Source organism: Pinus tabuliformis, chromosome 3_2 (assembly GCF_031772625.1).
Source record: "Pinus tabuliformis cultivar Carrire ecotype Pingquan chromosome 3_2, CPIR1, whole genome shotgun sequence".
NCBI classification, from domain to species: Eukaryota; Viridiplantae; Streptophyta; class Pinopsida; order Pinales; family Pinaceae; genus Pinus; species Pinus tabuliformis.
In genome coordinates this window covers 657,054,721-657,082,512 of record NC_142302.1, presented here as the reverse complement: position 1 = coordinate 657,082,512, position 27,792 = coordinate 657,054,721, and the positions used below count along the sequence as shown (strand labels likewise).

General features: G+C 40.6%; 1 protein-coding gene across 1 annotated transcript in view; it reads left to right on the top strand.

The window, feature by feature from the left end:
• LOC149182377 (DUF1995 domain protein, putative (DUF1995)) overlaps positions 1–27,792 on the top strand; it is a 383,913-nt gene that overhangs the window by 267,551 nt on the left and 88,570 nt on the right. The window contains exons 7-8 of the mRNA XM_089418500.1: positions 25,075–25,140; positions 25,284–25,377. Coding sequence (XP_089274626.1) covers positions 25,075–25,140; positions 25,284–25,377 — 160 coding nt within the window. The remainder of the gene's footprint in view (positions 1–25,074; positions 25,141–25,283; positions 25,378–27,792) is intronic.

Genomic DNA, 27,792 nt, shown 5'->3' with positions numbered 1-27,792 from the left:
ATGTCATCCAAGTCATCACTGATAATGCTCCTAATTGTAAGGCAGCGGGAGCAATTATTGAGGATAAATACCCGAACATATTTTGGTCTGGATGTTTGGTTCACACATTGAACCTTCTGTTGCATGATATTGTCAAAAACAAAAATGAACAATACCAATGGATTGGTGATTTGTACAAGAAAGGAAAAAAAATGATAAAATTTATTACAAATCATAGCAATACCCATGGCCTTTTCCGCAGTCACTCGAGGTTGGAGTTGCTGAAGATTGCGAGGACTAGATTTGGTAGCTATTACCTCACCTTCAGGCACCTTTTGAAGGTAAGAGAGGCATTAGCTAGCATGGTATCAAGTCCACATTGGCAGGTGTTAAAGGAAAGGGCTACAAATGTAGCTGACATTGCAGGTTTTGAAACGGTGGAGGAGGCCGCTCTTGATGGGCAGTTTTGGACAACTGTGAGACAGGTATTGGATTTCACCAAGCCAATTTATAACATGATTCGGTTTGCAGATACAGACAAACCAGTGATTGGCGAGGTGTATGAGCAAATGGATACCATGTTGGGGGAAATAAAAGACATTGTTCATAACAGAGATCCCGACTTGTACAAACTGATTCACGATTGTGTGTGTGAACGGTGGAATAGGCTTAACCTTCCACTACATTGCTTGGCGTATATCCTTACGCCAAAATACTACTCAGAATCTTGGTTGGGCAAACTTGCAGCAGGGGGTGGTGTTAGGACCAAACCCCATTTAGATCGAGAGGTAACTAGAGGATATCTGGAAGCATTAGAAATGTTGGTGCCTGACAGGGAGGAATGTGCAGCTGTGCGCCTTGAAATAGGCAGATACTTCACTGGCAGTGGTTTGTATGGTAACTTCCATGCAATGGACGACAAAGATAAATTTGATTCTCTCACATGGTGGGAAACATATGGCGGCGACGGACATTTGCCAAAATTGGCAAAAAAAGTTCTTGCACAGGTTGTAAATTCTTCTTCTGCAGAGAGGTGTTGGAGCACCTACAGTTATATACATAATGTGAAAAGAAACAGGCTCAACGAAAACCGAGCAGAAAGCTTGGTTTATGTGCACTACAATTTGAGGTTGTTGAGCCATTACTGTGATCGGGCTAATGAAGATCCCACATATAAAATTTGGGACAATCACCCTGAGGACGACAATTTGGAGGATGGCATTGTACATATGGAAGAACTAGAAGAGGAGCTTGTACGGGATGAAAATGAAGCAGCTGCAGCAGCCATGCCACCTCCACCTCCACCATCCAGTAGCAGTGCTCGGGGCCCGAGTCTTGTTCCATTGCTGTCGCCACCTCCATCGACACCCTCGCGTGGAGGCTCTAGTTCTGGTCGTCGGTCTGTGCGGGAGACTCCTAGAAGACCACCACGACCTGCTTATACTCCTGGAGACTCTCGTGGCAAGGGCCACTTGTAGATTTACAGTTTACTTGTCTTTTTTAGTTTCTCTTAGACTTTAGTTTTCATAACTGTTGAGTTTTGAGTCCTTGACTCTTGAGTCTTGAGTCTTGACTCTTTCATATCATTATGACATTATGATATTTTTTGTAAACATTATATCACTGTGACAATGAAAATTTGAAGTTTGAAGTTGGGCCTTGGCAATTATAACTCATTGGTAATGATTGTGAATTATGAATATGATGCTTTGTGAAAGACTAAAGTTGTTTCATTTCATCTCATTATTCATGTTTCATTTTATAAATTTTTAACATTTCATATCATGTTAACAGTTAGAAGTTAGGACTTAGAAATATCTTCGATATTACTTCTTGTAATGGTTAAACTTGGCTTACAAGTACAACTTGTTACTTTGGTGATCAATGATGATAAATGTTATTGAATTTTCAATTCTGAAAGCTTGAAGTTGAAACTTTAATATTGAATTTGATGAATCATGATTTATAAGAGTCAATATGTTGCAGTTGTAATATGTATTTTACTAACTTGTGGACATGGTTGATGACGATTATAATTTCTAGATGATTGATGTGATATGGTTCAATGATCAATTTATGTTTTTTTATGTTTTTTATGTCTATTTCATCATTCTACATGTTTTTGTTGACATATATGTATCAAAAATTAAAAAATATAAAAAATATATATATTTTTAAAAAATCGCTCCCCGATTCGCTCCCAAACCGGGAGCTTCTGAAAATGGTCGCTCCCGCTCCCGCTTCCGCTCCCGCTCCCAAGTAACATTGCCTCATATGGAGGATGATCATGATGCTTGGAAGCATTTTCATCCTTGTCTTTCCATTGATGGAGCATTTCAATCCCAAAAATGGCATGACATCATCATATTTTTAGGCCTATGACTCACATGTGTGGGCTTATATTAGCATCTTATGTTGTAAAGCAAGTTGATTGGCTTGTAAGCTTAATTTACTTTGTGTTTAGTAAAAAAAATTGTGTGGGGGATCTTAGCTAGAAATTAAGAAAGGTAGACCCCATATAAATAGAGAGTCATCTCAATAGTTTGTTCATCATCACTTGTGGAGAAATCAGCCTCTCAGATATTTCGGGCCTAGCCTTCTGTACTTTGCTACTTTGTGGAGATGTGATATTTTGTGGATATTTGGCTATTGGAAACTAGTTCTTGTTGTGAAGACATCATTTTGGGATAATGAAGTCTTGTTCTTGGATATCTTGTGAGTACTTTTTATTGTAATGTTCCAAAAAGGAAATAACAACAATAAACAAAGAAAAATACACATACCACACAAAAATATTTAAACAACAATTAACACCCATAAATTGCACCACAACTATGCCAAAAATGAGCCATTATATTATATAGAAGTGTGTACAATGCATGGAATGTGTGCACTTGGGCTTGCCAAAGCAAGCTAGACAATTCCAGGTGAGAAAAATGCTGCCCGGATGCAAAGGAAATACTTCTCCTCAATGTACTGTGTTGGCCCTGGGATTTTTGCAACTACTGGTTGGAAGAAACCCCGGTTTGAGCCTCCAAACGTGTTCATAAAATTCTGCCAAATTAATCTTGCGCTCTCCACCACAAACCCATAAAAAACCCATGAAGGGTTTGGGCAAATTTTACTGACCACCCGGGACCCAAAATTTAAGCTCACTCCTCCCAACTGGCTGTCAAATAATTCTATTATTTGGGGCACCAACAGTCCTCCAAACATTCTGCAAAATTATGAGTATAGTCCTTGAGGCTAGTCCAACAAAACCCAAAAAGGATTTGGGCTAATTCTGACCTCCTAAAACTACCCAAATTTGGTGCTACGTCCTCCCTGGTAGAAATTGCGTCCCCTACAAACTACACTTGTTGAATATGTCACTTATCCCTCCTCAATCAGCGGTAGAATGGCCTTGTAATTTCCCTTTGGAAAAACTGAGATAAATCTCTTCTCAAATCTACCACAAGAGAGAAGAATCCAACCCACGAATTCTGCTCAGTGACACTTCTGCGCAGGCCCAAAATGATGAATTGGCTCTCCTTGGAACAACAACTTCTAGCCCTAAAATTCTCCACAATTGTTGGTCCACCCTTAGTGAAATTTCTCCTAAATGCTCTGGCCAAAATGTGAAAAATCAGACACCCGATTCCTATTGCAGCAATTGGAAATAATTCTCCTAATTGTTAAATTAATTTTTAACAATTTATTTATTGTGTGCTACAACAATTACTGAATCAATCACACTGCAACCTACACAAGTAAATTGCGGAAGAAATAAACATTGGAAGAAATACTAGCACACACACATAAAATGACAATTTTTTTTGGACAAATGTCCCCGGAGAAACCAAACTCGGGAAGACTGGTGCAACAGGTGAGGGTTTTGTTATTATGCAGTAGTGAAATAATCCTCGTACAATTGGATGCCGAAAGTGGCAATACTACAAAGAAATATTGACAAGAAAATCTAGTGAGGAGAAATTCCCACTCCACAGGCAAATCTCGGCATTGACTTCAGCTCAAATTGAGCTGTCCAAACTGCCTCTATGCAGTCACTGCATCACCCTAGCGCAGTTGATGCTGCTCTCATCTTGGAACAAATTATCCTCAAGCCATCTGATCAGCTGTTGTCTGGGAAAACGTCTCTCTTGGCCTCTGGAACCTCTGCCTAGCTTCTGGCACTAAAATTCTGCTTCTCCCCAGCAATTCGACTTTGCCTCTAGAGGCTATTGCACTGCTTTGCCTTAGCCTCACTGTGGCTTTTCTGACTCTTTGCAAATGCCCTCACTGGATATAGAATCCTTCCTACGGCTTCACTGTCTTTGCCCCTCTCTCACTGCTTTGATTTGTCTAGCTCTCTCTCCAGCAACTGACTGCTGCTACTCAAGAAAATGATCTGCTCATGAAATCGAACTGCACAAGTGATTTCTCCAGGCCCCATCGACTTCTTCTTATAATCCTCTGTTGGGACTCCAACGACCAAGATTAAATCTTAATCGATGGGTAAGATTAACTTGAAGTCGATCCGTGTGAGTTTCTAGAACATTCACATCATAACTTAATTAATTTTGATTAATTATTCATATTCCCTAACTTAGGAAATATTTAAAAACTAACTAATAATCTAATTAAGTCATTTCTAGCATAATTTCCAGAAATGATTTTTGGGTTTTGGAGATCTCATGCATTCTAGCCTCTCCACAAAATTTCAAGGCTAGAACACATCCGATGCTACAAAACAGAACACAAAGTACACCTTGAAACTCCCTCAGTTTAGTGGTATGATTTTGCTCCTACGTCCTCTTGGAAGTTTGAACTGGTTGAAGAATGAGTTGAGCTGTCCCACAAACTCCAATGAAATTCCTTCCCACTAAGCTCAGCAATTCCCTCTTAGGGTGGCACTCGAAGTCCATCGAAAGAGAGGCTGGAATTCCCGCTTGGGAATTCCTTGTGCTAAACAACATTGGCTTACTTGGCTAAACAACTCAAGAAAGCTTGTGTTCAAGTTAGATTGTGAAAAGATACAAAATGGAGGTCTCCTTTCCTTATTTATAGAATATGGCCCTCTTTCTCTTGGTAGACCCAATTTTCCACTAACTTGCACCCCCCCTTTTCTTTCTCTTTCTTCCACCACAAGTGTGAATTCTCCAAGGGCCAAATTGCCTCCTTTTTGTGGTCCCCACATTCCACCAAGGCTGAAATTTCTCCTATTCTCCTAAGTCCTCATGCCTCCCATATCAAAATTGTATCCAATCCCTGAATTTCAAAATTGTGCTATGCTTAGCACCACCCACAAAATCTTCGTTGACCTCCTCAGATGGAAAAATCAAAATTAGGGACATTACAATCCTTGTCGGGAAAAATTGCTTGTCCTTATCTCCCCGCTGACCCAACTATCATTGCAAACAATACCAAGGTCCCAATTGTGCCATTGAGTCATTGACGAATCTCTAGGGGACCAAATACTCTCCATAAAATTGAACCCGCACGAAAGATGTGCTTGACCTCCCACTATAGAGACCAACTCATCCCTAAAGGTGGTTGAACTCCAAGACCCTGTAGTACCGGGGTCCCATGCTAATCTCAAAAGGATACCACCATATCGACACTGCGCCACTCTGACTATGGTCAATTGGCCATAGCAGTCATATTGTATCCTCCCCTCTTGGAATTTGATGGCTTGTATCTGTGGGGGCCAAGCACATCCCGCTAGTCGTAGGACCACCCATGTGAAGTGTTCTCCCATCTCGGGAAGTCCTTGAGAGGTATCATGCTTGCTGCCAAACTGAGACCCAACATAATACTTGGACGTCCTTCCTTGGTGGGAACCCTCTCTCCTAAGTCTATGAGCCAACTGCTTTTCCTTGTAGCTCCATGGCCCCATACTAATCTCGAAGTGTGGTCAACGTGTAGGCGTTGCGCCAGTCTGAGCATGACTACAATCCCCTCGTGCTCCTGTAGATCCATCCACTCCCATAATCCTCTGTCACAACCCTAATAAAGGACAACTCTATAGTGCTGAAGATGATCCTTCCAGGGCATCCCATCAAAGCCATCATCTACCAATCCTCATCCAGTCTCTGGCCGAAACAATAGTAGGGAAAGCTCTCCTCGTCCCAGAGTGATAATCCTGACGACCCCCAACCTAACCTTCCAAGGGAGATGTCGTCCTGTCACTGTCATCTCTGTGATCCCTCTGGAGAAAGGTGGTCTACTGCCCCATTGGATCCCTAGAACTCAAAGCCAAATTGAAAGCCCATCACTTCCAATTCTTGCTGTTTCCCACTGTGTAGTATCAATGTCCAGTAGGAACCCCACGTGCCATACAGTTAATCCCTGAATGTTGCTAATAAACATATGTTTGATGCCTGCGACCGACTCAGTGTATGCGCATTTATCTTGCTCCAGCTAATCATCACCACTAAGTCTGCCATCCGCACCCTCGGTAATGTGTGAATACAATGTTTGAAGCTCTGATACCCACTAGAAAACTGCCTCAAATATACACGGTATCCCCTGCTCATGCAAGATCCCAACAGGCCTTATTGAAGTAGAGGCAAATGTCTCCCCCATGATTAACTCCCCAGGTGTGGGCTCAAAGATGAACGGTATACCACCCCTGCAGAAGATCATCTCATCTCCTCGCTTGTGACTTCCAACTTGCGTATCAACCTTGCTCCTCCACCTGGGAATCCCTATCATGCCCCCGGTGCATTGAATCTCCTAGAGTTGTCTCAAGCAAGTCTCCCAAGTCTGGCTACCCACAATGTAGGCCTTGATCGGACACAACAAGGCTCCCCTCAACTGCTTGCAAGGCCAATGAGTGAGAGATGCCTGGGCTCCGGCGGGTATGGTCGAGAACTCGTGTGGACACTCCTGACTGGCCCTGTGACCGAACCGCTCTCCAAACTTGGGTATGTCCCCCTAAATGGCATGCCTAACGCTCTCGTTAAGTAGTCTCCCTACTAGTAGCACTCTCTCGGTCCACAGTGCAGCCCCGCACGCTGCTACACATAACCATGTATCCTCATGCCCCTTGGCATACAACTGCACCCCATTGCACATCTCTATGCACCATTGGACCCTGCTACATTTTGTCGCATTGCCCTGGATCAGATGGGCGAGGGAGCATATGGCTAGCTCAGGTGGAAGAGATAGTGGCACATGCTATCTAGTGGCTACAAGGGGCTGCTGGTTGTCGGTCGAGGACCATATAGGAGAGAAAATTTCAACTATGGATACTAGTAACATTTGTCTCCAATTGGGACATGATCTTGCAGAAGAGTGCACAAACGTACTCGAACGGGGAGGTCATGAGAACACCATCAATCTCTTGGAACCACAAACGTGTTACTTGCACATATCAAAGTCCAAGCGCATTGGGCAACATGTTTTTGTGGTGTCTTATGATTACCCCTGCTTGATATTAGGCCATAAAATTAACAAGAAATAAAATTTACTCTAAATGCAATTTAATCTAAATGAATTTAACCTAACTTGATAATATCATATGATGATGTTAGCTATGCAAAAGTTGACATGCAATGCATCCTACTCTAATGTGCATATTACATCACCAAAGTACTAAGTGTAATCATAGACCCAATGCAACAAACATATCATCCAATTAATATGAAAACAACTTCCCTTTTTCTTACTCATGAGATAGATCCAAAGGCAAGGGCAGGAATGACAACATGGAAGGTCACATGGGCAGGAGGTGGGAAAATGAAATGACCACACATGGAGAATCACGAAGGGAGAGGGAACAGAGGCACACAATCTATTCCATAGGATCCTTTCTTCCAACCAAAGGATAGAGATGTCAACAATCAAGTTCATAAACCTCCAGTGGATGGCAACCTCAGGCATATCATCCCCATCATGGTCTTTATCATTTGTATCGTGCTTTATGGCCACCATAGGGTCATGATTAGAAGGAAAGGGAGATTGATGACATGGGGAGACACAACAAGCAGGTTGCTCATGATGATCATACTCAGGTGTGAGAAAAGATTCCTTATTATAAGAAGGGTTGAGGAAAGGGTCCACGTGCAACTCAACTACAACCCCAGGATTGTGAGGAGGGACAAGGGTCCTATTGATATCATCATCATCAGTGTCATAGATAGGGTCCTCGTCAAAACTATTCCCATGAACCTCCCATTTTCGTTCTTCAATATGTAAGTAATCACTGATATCAAAGTTTGAAGGGGTTATGGGGTCACCTTCTCCAAGGTCTTCAAAGAGTGGATTATTGGGAATGTTAACCTCAACTTCACTTTCCATAGACTCATCCTCCATATCACACATGTTCTTAAAATCACGCTTTTCGTCATGTGGACCTAGGGAGAACCCTCCTTCTCTGCTTACATCTAGATTTAGAAGGTCACGATGATGCTCAATGAGGGCTTCCTCTTGATTTTTTAATGTAGGGAAAACTTGAAAATGTCTAAGAAAGCCATCAAAGAACTCCTCAATAGATGAGATGCTCCTAGGTTCGTGATTATGCAACCATGAATTATGACCATGGAGAGATCTCATGAACAACAATATAAGGACATCCTAGTGGACCACTTTCTTCTTTGAAATATGTGCAATAAACTTTTCTACATGATCAATTGTGGAGAGTGGATTACCATCAAAGCCGGGTACCCCAAGTATCATCTTCCCTGTGACATGATTTGGGTGCCCAAGTATGTTAGTGATGTCCAAAGCGAGAAAATCATCAAAGAAAGACATCCTATTGAGATATACATGTCAAATATGTAGGAGTTGGTAGGGTGAATTTAAAGATGCCTAGAGAATTTCTTTGTCCACCCTACAAGCATTGACCTTAAAATTCAATGAAGAACTAGGGCTTTGTTCTTCCAATGGAGTCGTGAAGAATGATATATCAATATTGTCGTATAGGGAATAAGACACGTCTTGCGTCCCCGACAACGATGCCAAAAATTTTACTGCTCAAACTAGTGGGGGTCCTATAGAGAAACTACTAGGTCAAGTGACAACAATGGAGCAATAGCCCATTGTCACCTCAGCTAAAGCTCCATGCTCTTTACTGACTTTCACTGATGGGAGGAGTCCCGATATTAGGGAAATCACTAGGAGAAATATAATAACGATGTAAAGGTAGTGATTCCAAGGGCCTATTCAAAGGAGAGACTCTAATGATAGGGATTGCTTGCGTTAGAAGTAATATGAATGGCTCTCTAAGAAGGGCTAGAAGGAGACCTAGACCTAGGGTTAAGGAATATCTCTTGGTAAGAAGTGCCCTAGACTAAAAAATCCTAGAATAATAGGGTTTCTAAGCAATCCTTGTGAAATTTGAGTGACAAGTTTGTGGGACCACAAAGAGGCCCTAGTGGACCCAAACAAGGTTAAGGGTTTGGGGTGAAACTTCAACCAAATGGACTTGACCAATTGAGGGAGGAGAAAAGGATCAAAGAGATAGGATTTGGCTTGGATTTTCAGTGGAATGATCCTTATTGAAGCCACCAACCAAAAGAACCCTAGGGAGAAACAGTTCTTGAACTAGGGCTTGGGATAACTTGATATATGGTCAAAATGGCTTGAAAATTGGAGGATCTCTCAGAGACACACCAACACAGCTCTTGACGAAGTTTCATCAATTTTGGATGGCTACAATTGATTTCGTGTGATGCCCTAGGATACACTAGGTTTAGGGCTTAGAAAAGAGAGAAAGGGAGGTGAAAAAGATTATTCGTTAAGATGATCACTGATGGCTAGACAAGTGCCTAGTCTATTGGGAGAATGGAGTCAAGGATGAGATTGATTTTGGTGTTTTTGCTCTATCAAGGAGCCTATTTGTAGCTTCGCATGCCTTAGTGAGGCAACTACCCAACTACAACAAGGATTTATACTTCGATTTGACAAAATAATGGAGTTTCAAGGTTTAAACCTTCAATGATTACGCCTATGAACATTCACTTTCCATACCCAATGAATAATGCATGCAATAGATCAAGACTACTAGGTGATTCAAGATTTTCACATAGATTTAGAGCACAAGCAACATCATGATGCATTATTCCATATATTAGACATAAATTGAAAATTTCGCATGAAAGAGAAACTTACATGGCACAAAAAGTATATCCATCCATTATATTTGCAAGAGAGAAGCTCCAAAATAGAATAACATCAATCGAAACATCAAAATGCATCCAAGAGTCTCCAACGTCCTCCAAGAGTTAGTGCAAAATTCTCAAGAAGAGATACCAATCCCTAATCCAAGTGATGATCAAATGAAGTGATCATCACATCAATATATATCCTCCCTAAAGGGTTCGATTTGCCTAATAAGGCCCAATAATGCCCCAACTAATAAAATAATGTGCGAAAATGACATCCCTTGGTGATAAGCCCACCAAGATAGCTCTATAATACAAAAGTAAGCCTCCCAATGTTAGAAAATCAGAAAGGTAGAAAGATTTTCTTTAATTGATTATTACTTGTGATGTATTTTAATTCTTATCATCTTTCTTATGGTCCTTTTTATCTTAGATCATCAAGCAATTACCAAAACCAAAGCACAAATATTAGGGACACTATATATAGGCACTCGATCAGGGCTAAAAACCCTTATATAGGGGAAAACCCAGTCAAGAACTCCTTTAATAATTCAAAATGAGATGGACCAAGAGCCTAGACCAACATACCTTCCTCCTCCACCAAGTCAACCTTCCAAGGTGATATAGTAGTCTTTTCTTATCTAGTAGCTTCAACCCAACAACATTCCAGAAATTTGTCTTCCCAACTACAAAATTTCGACCTCCAGTGGCAGAATTTCAGCCTCCCAACTACTGTAAAATTTCAGCCCCTCCAACAATTGCACATCTTCCCACATGAGGGAAAAAGAGAGAGAATTTCGACTTTTCATGCTTGAGAAGAACCTCCTCCTTCGCTATCCTTCTTCTTCTTCCTTGAAATTCGCACTTTTCCTGGCCCTAGAAGTTGCAGATCAAACTTGTTGTGAGTGAGTGACAAATGAGGTCGAGGTGCTGCCTTTATATAGTGATTCTGCTGCCCAGTTTAGGCCGACTTGTCCAGTTTTGAGGTTGACTTGGTGGAGGACGAATTGACCTATTTTACAATAAAATGATTTTTTTCTTTGACAAATAAATCCCAAGAAAAGTTTTTTACATTAGGACATGGACAAGGACACTTGACATAAACCCTAGAAGCCTTCAATGGAGGCTTTGACCTAAAAACAATTGACATAAGGATGAAAGCCATGCTTTAATAAGTCAATTTCTTTTAATAATGAAATTCCTTTGTCTTTCTTTTGATAAATAAATTACATTATGGCTTAAATACAATTATGAAAGCTGAACCTAGTTACATTCTTGAACACCCAAGAGGGAAAAATAATAGCTTCAATAGGTTGAAAGGCCATTGAAGAGGCCTAATGGAGTCCAATGTGTGCCAAGGTGGATGAATGAGCTCCAAACATAGTGGTAAAGGGATGGCTCCTTGATATTCAAGCAAATGACCTGGGGTGCCTGTCACTGCTCAAACTAGCAGGGATCCTAGGAAGGGATCCTATAAAGAGACTACTAGGTCGAAGGCAACAATGGAGTGATAGCCCATTGTCACCTCAACTAAGGCTCCGTGCTCTTTACAAACTTTCATCGATGGGAGGAGACCCGATATAAGAGGAATCACAATAATGGATATGTCAATGAAAGGACGAAGGGTGATACCCAAAACCTATTCACAAGAGAGACACAATTATATGGCTTCCTTGCTTGGAAAGAATATTCACAAGAGAGACACAATTGTATGGCTTCCTTGCTTGGAAAGAAAGGTGATAGGCTGATTCTTGAGGGTAGGGTTTGGGGGTGTATCTTGTAAGGATGATTCCTAAGCCTAGAAATCCTTATAGAGAATTGGTCTTTATGCAATCTTTATAAAATTGAAGTTACTAAGCTGTGGGACCACAAAGAACCCAAGTGGACCCAAAATTAGGTCAAGAGTGTGGAGTTGATCAACGAAGGAGGGGCTTGACCTAATTGTGGAAGAGGAGAGGACCACAAGACAAATCTACTTTTGAGAATTTAATGCAATGATCCATGAGGACACTAGCCAAGGGAAACCTAGGGCAAGGATTGGTCCTTGAGCTAGGGCTTGCTATATCTCGGGATCCCACCATCGGATTGACCTCAAAATTGGAGGGCCTCTAGAGCAATCCTCAACGCAGAAGTGGACCAAAAATCGAATTGTTTTGATGGCTCCCTACTCTTTATATACTTTCATCGATGGGAGGAGACCCGATATAAGAGGAACCACAATAATGGCTATGTCAATGAAAGGACGAAGGGTGATACCCGAAGCCTATTCACAAGAAAGACTCAATTATATGGCTTCCTTGCTTGGAAAGCAAGGTGATAGGCTCTCTAGGAAGGGCTAGGATGATTCTTGAGGCTAGGGTTTGGGGGTGTATCTTGTAAAGATGATTCCTAAGCCTAAAAATCCTTATAGAGAATTGTTCTCTATGCAATCTCTGTGAAATTGGAGTTGCTAAGTTATGAGACCACAAAGAACTCAAGTGGACCCAGAATTAGATCAAGAGTGTGGAGTTGATCAACCAAGGAGGGACTTGACCTAATTGTGGAAGAGAAGAGGACCACAAGACAAATCTTTTTTCAGAATTTAATGCAATGATCCAAATGAGGACACTAGCCAGGGGAAACCTAGGGAAAGGATTTGTCCTTGAGCTAGAGCTTGCTATATCTCGGGATCCCACCATTGGATTGCCCTCAAAATTGGAGGGCCTCTAGAGCAACGCTCAGCACAAAAGTGGACCAAAAATTGAAGTGTTTTGATGCCTGCAATGAGATTTATTTGATGCCCTAGGTGACCTATGGAGTCTAGCTCTAGACAAAGGAGAGGTGTGAAAATTATTCTTTAAAACATGATCACCTATGGAAGGTCCAGTGTCTTGCCCTTTGGGAGAGATGGAGTCAAGGAGAATTTTTGATTTGGAGAATCTATGCCCAATCAAGGAGGCCCTTAGGCAACTTCACATGGAAATTAGGGCATGAGAGAAGCTACCCAAGGACTTTATACTTCGATTTGCAAGAATTGATGACTTACCAAGGTATTTTCCATAATGATAACCTCTTGGAACATTCATTCATTCATACATGTCCCATGCAATGATGCAACGCTATAAAAGATCAAAATTTCCACAATTTCACATAGAGAAGCAGTAAATTTTAGACTTGCATAGCGAAAATCCCAACAACATTTCATGTGACAAAGTAGCAAGAATAAGCATGAAAGAGATCACTTACATGTACAAATGGGTGTATCCAATCATCAAATTATGGTAATAATGAAGCTTCAAGATCAGGAAGATAGAATCCAAACATCAAAATTCATCCATGCAACCAAAATTCTCCTCAAAAAGGGAATGCAAGATTCTCCAAGTAGCTACTAGTTCCAAATCCAAGTGATGATGATGAAAATTAATCACCTCACTTGTATTTATACAATCACTAATGAGTTCGATTTAGCTCATTTGGCCTAATTTAGCCCCTAGAATAAAATAATGCGCATAATGACAATACTTTTGGTGACAAGCCCACCAAATAGCTCAATAACATAAAGATAAGCCTCTCAAGAGGGCAAAATGATCCATACAGTGAGTCGTTGGCCATTTGAGAAGGCCTAATGAAGTCCAGAGGGTGCCATGATGTGAAAATGGACTCCAAACATAGTGGACAAGGGGATGGTCCCTTTTTTTCCAAGCAAGAACAAACCACCACATGTCCCAAGGCATCTACAAGGAATTTGCGAAGTTGGAGCTTCTTAAGGTACCTAAACTTTAAAGTTTATTTCATAAATTCTAATTTCTATGACTCTAAATTCAAATATGTAAATTGGATTTTCAAATGTCATGATTCGTGAATCATAATAGTTATTCAATCAAATTATGATTTTTAATTTATTGAAACATTGACAATTTGGCACTTGCAGGTTGCCAAGATTTGTTTTGCTTTTCACATCATAGTCTTAACAAGGCTTATGCATGTGAAAGAAGCATTACAATCAATGATATGCAGTTCTCTTTGGAATCAATGGAGGCAATCCCAATCTGATAGAGCAGTAGCAGTGAAAAAATTAGTTGTTGATGATGAATGGTGGGATAGGGTTGAGTACCTCTTGGAATTTACTAAGCCAATTGTGGATTTGCTCTACTTGTTTGACTCAGATATGCCTAATTTCGGAAAGGTGTATGAGGGCATTGATTCCATGATAGAGAAGATAAGGGTGGTTATAAATGCCAAGGAGGACCCAGATGAATTTTTTACAGAGAAGTAAAATATATATTGACCAAAAGGTGGAACAAGGTGACCACCCCATTGCACCTTTTGGCCTATGCAGTGAATCCAAAATATTATGCTACAGAGTTGCTAAGTGATCTAAAAAGAACCACACCAAACAAAGACCCAAAGTCTCATAAGGATTTAAAAAAGCTTTTAGAAAGTTTTTTGTAGATCCTGAAATTGGGATTGGGATTTGTTTAGAGTTTGATCATTTTGTGGGATTAGAGGGTTGGGGTTCTGATATTGATTGTATGCAGGACAATACTAGATCAAGTCCAATTGATTGGTGGAACTACCATAGTGGGGAACTTCCACATATCCAAAAATTGGTCATTAGGATCTTGTCACAGGTTTCTAGTTCCTTTCAGCAGAAAGGAACTGAAGTACATATGGCTTCATCCATTCAGTGAAGGGAAACAGATTGGGCTCTAAGAAGGTTGAAGAACTAGTGTATGTTCATTCAAACTTTCACCTTCTGTCACACAAGAGAGACAAATACAAATTTGGGGCCCCAAACTATGGGATGTGGAACCAGAGTTGCCTGACTTAGATATGACATTGAATGCCAGGTCTCATATGACTTTCTTTGATGGGGAGGCATCAATAGTTGGATCTTCAAGTGGACATAGCATCAATGCTCCCACTTCTGGAGAGGATGTGGTTATAAGTGATAGGAATAAAGACATATTTGATGATATGTAAATGTAATTTATGATGGTGTTTTAAACTTTTGAACAATGAATATTGAATGCCATAATATGCCATATGAATTATGAATAATAATAGTAGACTGCCAGTGATAGTTCATTTTGTACTTTGTACTATGTAGTGTGCATTATTAATTTTGGTGATGGTGTTGTAACTTGTCATGTTGATGATTGAAATTTGAAACAAAAACTTGATGATATGTTGAATCATTAATGTTATAATTATCATTAATGATGATGACAATGTTTATGTTGAATTGATGATGATGATAGATGATAATTGATTATGTATTTTTAGATATAGAATCTAGATTCTAAAAGATGAATGGTGATATGAAAATCTTATTTTGTTATATATGTGTGTGTGTGTGTGTGTGTGTATGTGTGTGTGTGTGTTGTTTCCTTGCCGTATTGTATCTAGATTTTTGAAAAATTGTCTTATCCATTTCAAACCCCATAACCATATTTGTTCCCATATCAATTTCAGTGCAACTTAGCAATATATAAAAAAATCAAAAATAAAATCCCAAAATCCCAAATGCTACAAAAATAAAACAAGGTTTAGATTTATTTACAAATATTCACAATATTTACAAAATTTAAATATTTGCTCTTATTAGCCGATTAAATCTTTATAGCACAAAATTAGAAAAATAAATTTTTGAGATTTTAGAGTAGATAATATGGATGAATAATTTCGAAAAAATCACTGGCCAAAACCCTCCTGCAAAATCATTCATCAAAATGAAAGCCTAAAGCTCAAACAAGGTTGATCCTTCCCCACAGTCTGTGAACTTGGAGTCCAAGGGCTAGTGTACCTATAGATCTCTATTTAATCTTGAAAATAACTGTTAGATCATGGGGTGAATTAGATCACCTAAGGTAAAGATAACCATACCAATAGAATGTTCTTATCACCGGCAACTGAAATAACAATTATCAATTTTAGCACAATATAGAGCATGAAAGAATAAATACCAACACATACCACAAATCAACAGGTAAAATAACACCATGAACTAAAACCCCAAAGTCTTTCTATTATGCGAAAAATAATTCTAGCAGAGCAAGCTCAACAGGTGCGTTACAAAATTACATCATCCAAATATCATCATTAAATAAGAAATAGGAGTAGAATAGCTTCCTTATATAGAAAATGAGAGAGGAGTAAACCCCTCTAAGTGGACATAATGGCTAGTTAGCTTGATCCTCATCAAAATAATCTCATCCATCAAAAATATCTTGATTTTGTTTTAATCACCACAATCGATTTCCTATTTTTGAGTAAAAATTTGAATTTCTCTTAAAACCATTTTTATTAATCCAAAAATTAATATTTTGGACTAATTTCCTCAAAAAATTGACTTTGACTTATCCACTAAGGTCCAAGGGGTCAATTTTTCTTAAAATATCCAGTTTTCTCTTGGTGGAAGACTTCCAAAAATTAATTTCTTTCTGACCCCTGAATTTTTTATTATTTTCCACTTGGAGATAATTTAATTATTCTCAAATTATTTTTCACTCAAAATTAATTAATTTTTTGGCTTAAGATTTTTATTTAATTTTGCCAGAAATATTAATTAATTGACTAGAGCGGATTAATTATTTTTCCCACCCTCAAATATTTTAGCCATGGTGTCTAATTATAAGTAACCATGCACTAAAATATTTTTACATCAAGATAATGCAATTTAATTCAACCCTGAAAAGGGGAAAACACCTTTAGACAGACCCTCAAGACAATACCCAATTTTGCGACACAATATGATCTAGTATGAAACCAAGTGTGCTTATAATAAAATAATTTAGCCATGGTGTCTAACCATGAGTAACCATACACACTAAAAATTATTCCTAAACACACTTTCACATAGACTCTATAAACACTAGGACTCACCTAAGCATTGCCAACAAATTTCACTCTAGCTTTGGAGTTATAGCTGGAAGAAAAACTCTATCGATTATCTGTGTTTACAAACACACATAATTCGGGGAGGTTAAATAACTTCCTAGGATAAAATCCTTTGACAAAAATCATAGGCTTACCTAGGTGCAATTACATGAGTCAATGGTCATACTAACATCATTTACAATAAATTTTGTAGAAATTGGGTTTACAATGATATAACTAGAAGCTGAATGATGACATTGATTTGAAAAAGAATTGATCTGCTGCTTTGTACTCTGCTTCTTGTACTGTCAACAAATTGTGGTCAATAGGTTGCATACAACATTCATGTTGTCTAGGAAATTTAGAACCAATTCAAACCTAAAATAACTACTTTTTGAATGCATACAAGTGGTCTGAGTTTTCCTTAAGGACAACCATAAGGACCTGTAAGTCCAGTTCACTGAACCCGATTCTGGTTTGAAACCCAGTTAGGTAGCTAGCCTGTTCAAGGTCTGATTCTAGTTTTAAAAACTCTGGTTGGTATGCCTACAATTCTCTTTTCCAGTAGGTAGATCTTTATGTCAGGAAGCCCCTCTCTGGAATTCCCCTTTGCTTGCCATTATCATACTAAGAGAGACATAAATAGAGGTATTAGAAAAAATCCACTTGGATCGAGTCAAAAGAGCCCTTGACTCCAAAACTTCACCACTACCACTGTCTTATAACTTAATGTTAAATTTGGCAACTAGGGCCAACCTCCATGTGGGTCATCTTATTTATGGAAACTGATATTTTTCTTGGATCCCTCTCATCGAGAGGTGTAGGATTGATCTAAAGATCATCCGATTCCGATAAGTATTCATGGAGATATGAATTTATTTGTGTTATTGGACAAATCGTCAAGGTCGGCCAGCAACCAAATAAACCCCACAAGTGCTCAACGTTTTAGTATAAAAGGAGATGACTTGAGAGTCATTTCTTACACTCACTTCACTCATGATCTCTCTCCACTTGTTTTGGGTTTGGTGGCTAGAGAGATCTAGAGGGAGAAGCCCTAGACGCTGAACCTAAGATGCCCTAGCCGCAGTCTTATGAGGAGATCATCTTGCAGGTAAGAGATCTATACGTTGCCATAGAGGAGACTAATTCGCTGCCCTAATGAGATCTAGATGCAGTCATGGAGCATCATGGAAGAGTCTTATACACAACCCTAATCACAGTCATGCAAGAAGACAATTTGGCCGTAGTCAAGAAAGGGTTCTATACGCAACAAATCAAGGTGCCCTAGACATAGTTGAAGGGAGGAACACCTAGCCGCAATTGAAGGGGATCTAGTCATGCCCTAGCCACAACAAAAGAAGGTCTAATGCAGCCATATATTTGCAGTTGAAGAAAGGCTCCTATACGTTGTATAGAGGAGGCCTATCCAAGATCTCAAGAAGACCTAGCCACTATCATATCAAGCCCTAGCCACAGCTCTAAAGCTAGTCCTAGCCACAGATTAGAGGAGACCTATACGCTATCATAAGGAGGCTAAAGAAGAGTTCTGGCCACAGTTATATAGAGGCTCATATTCCACAATTAAGGAAGGCCTAAATTTGCAGACAAAAGGGAACTCTATCTGCTGTCATGAATGCCCTTATTCACAGTTATGGAGAAGCCATATCTGTAGCAAAAGGAGCACTGATCAGCAATGGAATATAAGCTCTATATACAGTTTGAGTGGTAGCCCCAATCCGCTGTTAAGAGAGGTCCATTAGCAGTCTTGTGAAGACTCTTATTCATAGCTCAAAGAGACCTAGTTGCAGTCACTTTAACTGCTGTCATAATACCACATTGCTGTAGGTGACATCATGGCCTAATTGTAGACTATTTGGGCAGGTTGATAACTCAGTGTTGCTGGACATATTATGGGACAACGGCATAGTATAGCTCAGTGCTATCAACATAATGTAAAAGGGGTGCAGAATGATATGATGCATAGTACAACACTATGTATGATGCAGCTACATGGTTGGATGCTACATGCAGCAGTTAAAATACGGCAAGCTTATACATAGGACAGCTGTAACATGGGACAACTGTTGAAGTTTCTAATTTTCCTTAGTTAGAAACCCTCCATGCACTTTATCTGATTTATTCCTACCTACTTGTTATCTTTCATAACAAGTTATTTACAATGTAAATACTGAAAATAAACACTAGTGCATGCTCAACATATTACAGATCAACAACTAAAAGAAACAAGAACAAACTGACGCCATTATTTTTGGACTAATGTCCCTGGAAAATCCCAATGCAGGAAGCAACTATCTGAAGGTTTTCTTATTAAGCAATATCAGAGTACAATCTGGGTGTCGAAACTGGCCTACCCAACAGATAATTTCCTTAGCAGTTATACCTCACAGTTTGAGAGAAATCTCCTGGCTGAAACCCCGGAAAATCCTTCCGGCAACTCCTCAGCACAATACTGCTCTGCAACCCCAGCGTCTGCCTAATCTGGACTGCGTCAGCTCCTCTCTGTCTCACGTTGGCCCTGTGTCAACCTTTCTTGGCCTGGGTCTGCCCCAGGAGGCCCTGCGTCAGCTTTCCGGGCCTCTACGTAAGACACGTTGGCCTCTTTGGTGCTCTACGCAACACTTCGCTGCCTCTGCGTGGCCCTGCGTGAGCCCATGCTGGCTCTGCGTCACTGTTCTTGGCTGCTGCACTGCTCTTCTGGCACAATCTCTGCCTTCTCTGTTTCTCTGCACTCAATGCCCCTCAGCTGCTTTGCCGATCTCTGATTCTATCTCTCTTAGCAAACCCCTCTCTAGAGAATAGAATGACTGATCACTCTGGTGTACTCTCCAAGTGACCCTCAAGCCTCCTCTTATACTTTTCCTGTTGACATCTCAACGACCGAGATTAAGTCCCTAATCAATGGCTAAGATTAGATCTGGCTTGATCCATGTCTTTTGGACCACTCTAACAAAGATTCATATTAATACACATTAATATTTTATTTTCCCTAAGTTTAGACTTAGGGACTCCATTAAAAATATTAATTATTTTAATATCTCCCGATCTGTTTAGAATCTGCCCAAACCCTTTCTAGGTATTGGAGATCTCATGTGCCCCTACCTCTCCACCAAATTTTGTGGCTAGAGCACATTTGATGCTACCCCAAATCAACACTCCCTCTTAGTGAGGACTGTGCTCTAGCAATACTCCTCACTGGGTATTACTCTGAGCATCCAACATTAGTACCTGTATTGATGCTAGGCCTTCCTGCCCAACATCCTCTGCACTGCTACCTCCTGTACTGCTGCCCATGGTTCTGCCACTGCCACTGCTACATCTGTACAACAACTCCCTCTGCATCCGTGCTGCTGCTGGTCCTTCCTCCCAGCACTGCATTTGCACTGCACCTCCTCTCATCATGTTGCATCGTGTTGCCCACTACTGCACTGCAACTCAGTTACTGAGAAGTAAGTAACTGATCTCCCAACTGATCTCCCTGTTGGGCTAGAAACACCAATTGATGCTGAAGCTCCCTCTGCCGCTGACAAGTGCTCTCTCTCTGACCTCTGTGCTGCTGCAACAGCTCCTTGCATCTCGCATCGTTGCACACCTCGTTGTGCCTTCCTGCACTAGTGCAACACTACTGTGCCTCTCGCACTGCTGCAGCTTGCTAGCTCTGCACTGTCTTGGGACTCCTACACTGTAGCTCTCTCTGCCACTCCATCCACATCTGTCTCTACCTACTCAGCCAGTCCTGTGTTGGGGCTCCTGTAGCAAGATCTAATCCAAGAGGCTAGTTACCTCAAGGATCCTGCCCCTCATCACCTGTAGTCTGCCTGATTACAGCTCAATGTCTCCCCACTTCCGCTCAAGTGGTGCGCATGCACTCATGGCACAATCATCGTTTGTTAAAACTTCCTTCTATGCCCGTGTTGGCGCTGCCTTAGTCTCAAAAGACTCTCCCTTATTCTTCTTCGTTGGGCACTGGGTCGCATAATGACCCATCTCCCCACAGTGGAAGCACTTGATCTTGGAGAGATCTTTCTTCTTCCGCTTCTCCTGCTTTCCCTCAGATGCTAGGGCCACATCCTCCTCCTCCTGCTAAACTTTGATCCCTTTGCTGCTGCTACCTGTCTTTGACTGTCGTCTGATCTCTTCCTGGCGAAGAGCTGCCCACATCTTGTCCCAAGGTAGGAGAGTCCCTCTACCCAGGATACTCTAGACAAACACTTCCCAATCTTCTGAGACAACATTCAGGGTTGTCCTCACCATAAGCTCCTGATCCGGTGTTGCTCCTATAGCAGTCAACTAATCTCGGATCTCATTCAGTCCTCCGAGGAAGGTGTCAATCAATTGACACTTCTTCATCTGATACGACCTCATCTGGTTCTCAAGCAACATTCTTCTCTGCACAGAAGTATGTTGGTATAGGTCCTTGAGAGCCTCCCACATCTCAACTGTCATTTCTTTCTCGACTATATGTGATACCACATGATCCTTGACCCCGTCAAGGATAATGCACTTGGCCCTCGCCATCACCTCTTCGTACTTATCGTTATCATTGGGGTCGACTGGGATAGCTATAACCTTAAAGGCGAAGTTCTTGACACGATTCCTGTCAAGCACTGATAAGATTTCTTCCAGACTGTGAAGTTCAATGCTCTGTCTAGTCTATCTTGGTCTCTTACCCATTGTAGTGCCATGACGCTCCTCTACTTCCCTCCTGGAAGTTCTCTGTTTAACTCCTTTGAGTCTCTACTTCCCGTCTGGAAGTTCTCTTTTGGACACCCTCTGAGTCCTGATTTCCCTCCTGAAAATCCTTCTGCTGCTTGTCGAGATGCCCCCTACTCTGATAGTCTTGTGCAACTGCACTATTGATCCAAGTTCCTTGGCTAGAAACCCTCGGTAACAACTCCTCTGGCCCTGCTCTGTCAGGTACTGTTCTGACTACAATACCTCACTAGCTCCACTCTGCAATATCTCTATAGCGTTCTAGACTCCAGCAACTCCCTCTTTGTGAACTGCGTTAGCCCCTCTCCGCCCCATACTAGCTCTGTGTCACCTCGGATGGGTCTACGTCAGCCCTGGGATGCCCTGCGTCAGCCCTCTGGGCCTCTGCGTCAGCAATGCTGGCCTCTCTGAGGCTCTGCGTAGTTCCCGACTTCTTCTGCGTGCTTTGGCTGGCTCTGCGTCACACTTCCTTGGCTTCTGCGTTGCTAGAAACAGCTTCTGTCACCTCGAGACAACTGTTTTCTGCTGCTATGGCTCCGCTCGGCTGATGTCTTTTAGTCCTTCTGTGATCTGCAATCACGCTCTGATACCATGTTGAAGTTTCTAATTTTCCTTAGTTAGAAACCCTCCATGCACTTTATCTGATTTATTGTTACCTACTTGTTATCTTTCTTAACAAGTTATTTACAATGTAAATACTGAAAATAAACACTAGTGCATGCTCAACATATTACAGATCAACAACTAAAAGAAACAAGAAAAAACATACCACATGACACCATTATTTTTGGACTAATGTCCCCAAAAAAACCCAATGCGGGAAAACTGGTGCAACTATTTGAGGGTTTTTTTATTAAGCAATATTAGAGTACAATCTGGGTGCTGAAACTGGCCTAACCAACAGAGAATTTCCTTAGCAGTTATACCTCACAATTTGAGAGAAATCTCTTGGCTGAAACCCCGGAAAATCCTTCCGGCAGCTCCTCAGTACAAAACTGCTCTGCAACCCCAGTGTCTGCCCAATCTGGATTGCGTTAGCTCCTCTTTGTCTCACGCTGGCCCTGCGTCAGCCTTTCTTGGCCTACATCAGCTCCAAGAGGCCCTCTGTCAGCTTTCTGGGCCTCTGCGTTAGACACGCTGGCCTCACTGGTGCTCTGCGCAACACTTGGCTGCCTCTACGTGGCTCTGCTTGAGCCTTTGCTGGCTTTGCGTCACTCTCATTGGCTGCTGCGCTGCTCTCCCGGCACAATCTCTGCCTTCTCTGTTTCTCTGCACTCAATGCCCCTCAACTACTCTCCTGATCACTAATTCTATCTCTCTTAGCAAACCCCGCTCTAGAGAATAGAATGATTGATCACTCTGGTGTACTCTCCAAGTGACCCTCAAGCCTCCTCTTATACTCGTCCTGTTGACATTTCAACGACCGAGATTAAGTCCCTAATCAACGGCTAAGATTAGATCTGGCTTGATCCATGTCTTTTGGAACCACTCTAACATAGATTCATATTAATACACATTAATATTTTATTTTCCCTAAGTTTAGGCTTAGGGAATCCATTAAAAATATTAATTATTTTAATATCTTCTGATCTGTTTAGAATCTACCCAAACCCCTTCTGGGTATTGGATATCTCATGTGCCCCAACCTCTCCACCAAATTTTGTGGCTAGAGCACATCCGATGCTACCCCAAATCAACAATAGTTGCAAGCATGAAGAATCATGAACAACGACAACACATTAAAGCATGGATAGCAGCAAGTACATTGGGACAGCAATAAGCACGGTGCAGCAGTGGCACTATGTACAATAGTGCTAAACACTGGGACAACAGTAGCATGAGGTCTAGCATTGTGATGATGGGTGCAGCACGGTGAGGTGTAGTATGATGACAAGATGCAACACAATAATAGGTGAAGAAGTCACTTTAGAGAATTAGTTGAAGCAACATGTTTTCAACTGATCTCATGTATCATCTTTTTAAAGATGATCTATGCTCTCATCTAGATAAGTCAAAGTGTTGACTTCAGTTGTAAATGTACTATCTCTCTCTCTCTCTCTGCTGAACTATTGAAGAACATATAAGAAGAATTGATCAAGGGTTTCCCCACGTTGGGGTTTGTCCCTGGCTAGCGCCACATCTTGTGTCCTCTTCCGTGGCTTGTCTTTTGCGATTTATGTTTATGTTCTATCTGTAGTTTACTTTAATGATGATGTGATAGCTAACTATGAAAATTGAAATAAATTGCTCTAAGCATAGAACATACCTAAACTTAACACTTAAAACTTTTGTCTAGCTCAGCCTCTAGTTTCCTTCCATTAGCTATGTCTCTCACCTTAAGAGGGAGTATCACACTTGTAAAATTTATATGCAGGACCTTGAATCTATTGATCATTTGATTTTAGATGTGAATCTACAATGAGATCCATGGACAATATCATTTCTTGTTTAGAGAATCACATGGCTCCTTGGGGTTACCTCAGCATGACTATTAGTGATGTCTTGCCTTTGCTATATGCTTAAATTTTTTGTCATAATACTCTTAGAGACAGATCTTGTATTGCTCACTGTGGACTCATGATTTACATTAAAGTTCTAGATGTTTAATGTTGCAATCGGCTTCTTGGTGAAGCCTCCACTACAATGTTGGTGGCTAGAGTCCTCAACTAGTGGCTAGTATGAATCTCATTGCCAACATCTTTTCGACCTTGGATGCTAGGAGAGTTGTTGGGTAACAAAATTTAGGGTTTATGGCTTCTACTTTAGTGTCATTCTCTAGGTTGTTGCACGTCATTAGTTCTATTGGCTTTCCTCTGCCTCATTGTATGTATTTCGTCTCATACTCTTTTCTTGCTTTTTTTCTTGGATATGTGTCTTGGATCTCCTACTGTTCTTGTTTGAGATGCTTCTTTTATTTTATTTTTCTACTTTGCATTTTTTTCATAAGATGCTTTTAGCACTGTTAGCGTTCACTTATATCATTGTGCTTGTTGCAGTGTCATTGACCTATTGGGCTACTAGTGGACATTAACAATAAAATCTAAACCTGGTAGCCTTCTTTGAATCTCAATTGTAGTTGATATTCAATTTGGTAGTTGTGTTTTTCTCTGTAGAGAGTTTCCTTATTTTCTGCTGGCCTTAGAACACTACCTTCTCTTTCCACATTTCCTTTATTGAGAGAGAGAGAGAGAGAGAGGCCAATTATATTCATGTCCATAAATTATGAGAAGTAATGGAAGTTTACATGTAGTTTCTGGTGTAGTGAAATGGGGATATATGGAATGCTACAATTTTTTTTTCCTTCATTTTGTATTTCTGATGTAGAATTTGCTCCCAAATGTAAATGAGAAGAATGGTAGAATGAGTGGTTGATACCTTTCACTGCATATTGCACTTTTCTTATTAGTTACATTGTCTACAGGACTTTCACTGTGGTTTACTCGATGAAACCATTAACTTCTGGCGCTGTTTTCAGATGCTACCCCAGGTATGGTAAAATCATGCCTCAAACTTTTTTGCTGGTATGCTGTGCACTGTTGGGCATGGTGAGCATGGTGAAATTGGCCAAATATGCGTGGATTATATTTTTTTTTTGAAATAATAAATACTTTTTTCTGTGATCCTACTCAGAATGTGGCAGATATTCTTGGATGACAAGGAAAGACCAGGTCGCTATATATTGGCGAAAGAACAACCAAGGCGCCCTGATGCTGATGATATTGATGTATGTGTTTTGCTTTACCCTCATATTGTCTACAGACATTGCTCTGGAAAAGTGTTCTAATTCTCTATTAGTGCTTATGTGAAAAGGGAAATATTGGGTGTCTTGTTGTGGATCATATGGTCAATCAAAGTTGTTTGGGATTACCTTGCTATTTCTTGGATGTTATTTAAAAGACATTCCTTTTTGTTTGAAGTCAAGTTCTTTTAATCTTCCTAAAAAGCAGCAAAACATTTACTTCAGGCATATTTCTAAATCATTTCACACCATGGATATTACTACTTTCATAGATAGACGGACATGACTCTTTGTATTTTCTAATTTAAACTGGATATTGGTGTTTCTTCAATTTTTTAGTAGACAGAAAAAGGGACATGAATGGACAATGGTTCTGTCATCAGTTTAGGAAATTTGATCTTTGTGCCTGTTCCAGTCATTAAATTGTTAAAGGATGGTTAGGAAATTTCTTCTTTCTGATGACCAAGTAGAGAAGACATTTGATACTCGAAATCAAGAATGATTCCTCATCAAGTGTGATGTGAATAAACATTGGTTATATCACTACTTTAGGAAATTTTACCCTTGTGCTGGTTCCAGGCATTAAATTGTTATAGGTTGTTTATTAAAAAAATTATTCTTTTCAAAGACCATGTAGAGAAGTCGGAGAATTGTCATTGCCATTATTAGCACCAAATCTACCACTACAATGGTGTCAAATCTGTAATGTCCCCAATTAAATTAATTTTGTTAAGAAGAATTCCCATTTTTGCAATTTGGGCGTTGGGAATGTTTTGGCATGTAAACTTAGGAAAAGTGGGTTGAGGGAATCCCCACTTAATTTTCGGGGAAATGGAGGCCACCAACATTAAAGAAAAAGAAAATTAGATTGGTAGTGGGGATGTGGGGGCCACCCAAAAGGGGGAATTCAAACCCCTTAGGAAAATTGAGCTAGGGAGAAGAAGGGAGAGAAAGGTTGAATTGGTGGAGCCCACAAGGTGTGAGATTTCTGAGTGGAAATCTCAGCTCTTTCTTCGGTGGACATAGAGCGCCACCCTAGGAGAGAATTTTAGAGCTTATTAGAGAGGAGATTGCTGGAGATTGTGGGCTATTTCCAACTATACTTTCGCCAGTTCGAACTTCCAAGAGGGCAGAAATCAATTTGCTTGATTGAGGGGTCTTCAAGGGAAAATTCAGCGAGAGAATTTAGGAGACAGTGCCTTGATATTGGACTAGATTTTGTGGAGAGTTTAAGGGCTGGAGATTGCTGCTCCAGTGAGATCCAAATTCAACATTCCTAGGGTTGCGCTGTTTTGTTGGGTATAATTTCGTGGAGTTGTTGCTAGCTGAGTTGTGCAAGGTTGAGAAAGGGATTTCCCTCTTACCTTCTACGAGTAATTTGCAGAAAATTCTACAGCGATTCAAGGGTGGAAATAGGGACCAATTTGCACTAGTAGCTTGAGGGGGACACAAAACCAGTAGAGGAGGATGTAGCACCAAATTTGGGTAATTCCTGGAGATCAGAATTAGCTGAAAACATTTCTGGGTTTTGTTGGACTAGCATCAAGGAGTATGCTCCTAATTTTGCAGAATTTTTGGAGGAGTTTTGGTGCACCAAAACAACAGAGTTATTTGAAAGTCAGTTGGGAGGAGTGAGCTTAAATTTGGGGTCCCAGGCGGGTGGTAAAATTTTTCCCAAACCCTTTCTGGGTTTTTCTGGGTTTGTGGAGGAGAGCCTAAGAGTAATTTGGCAGAATTTTTTGAGCATTCTAGGGGGCTCAAATAGGGGCTCTTTTTAGCCAACAGTTGCAAAATTCCAGGGCCGGCGCAGAACTTGAAGATAAAACATTTTCTTACATCCGAGCAACATATTTTCGCACTTGGGGTTGTTTAGCTTGCTTTAGCAAGCCTAGGTGTACATATTCCATATACTTGTACTCTCCTCTTGATAATAATATGGCTCAGTTTGGTGCAGTTCTGGTGTAAATTTTATGAGTATTAATTCTTGTTTGAATTTTCTGTGTTACATGGTGTTATTGCTTAAATATCACTTTTAAAATTCCAATGTGGAACATTAGAGTGGTATCAGAGCATGATCTTGACCAGCTGTGGGGGAGGCTAGCAAGATCATGGAGGAGTTGATGAGGCAGAGCCAATAGTTGAGGAGGCAAAACCAACAGGTCCTAAAGAGGATGCAACAAATGATGGGGACGTTGAGACATACCCAACAGAGAAGCCATCCACATGCACACACAGTCCAGCAGAACAATACCCATGGCCAACCTAGCCGACCTACCATGCCACATTTTCTGGATGAACCAGAGAAGGGGACAAAACTCAACACCCTTGTAGATTTGAGGATGTCCTTCATGGATACGATTGATGAATATAAGGCGTTGGACCCTAGGACCAGGAGGGCTT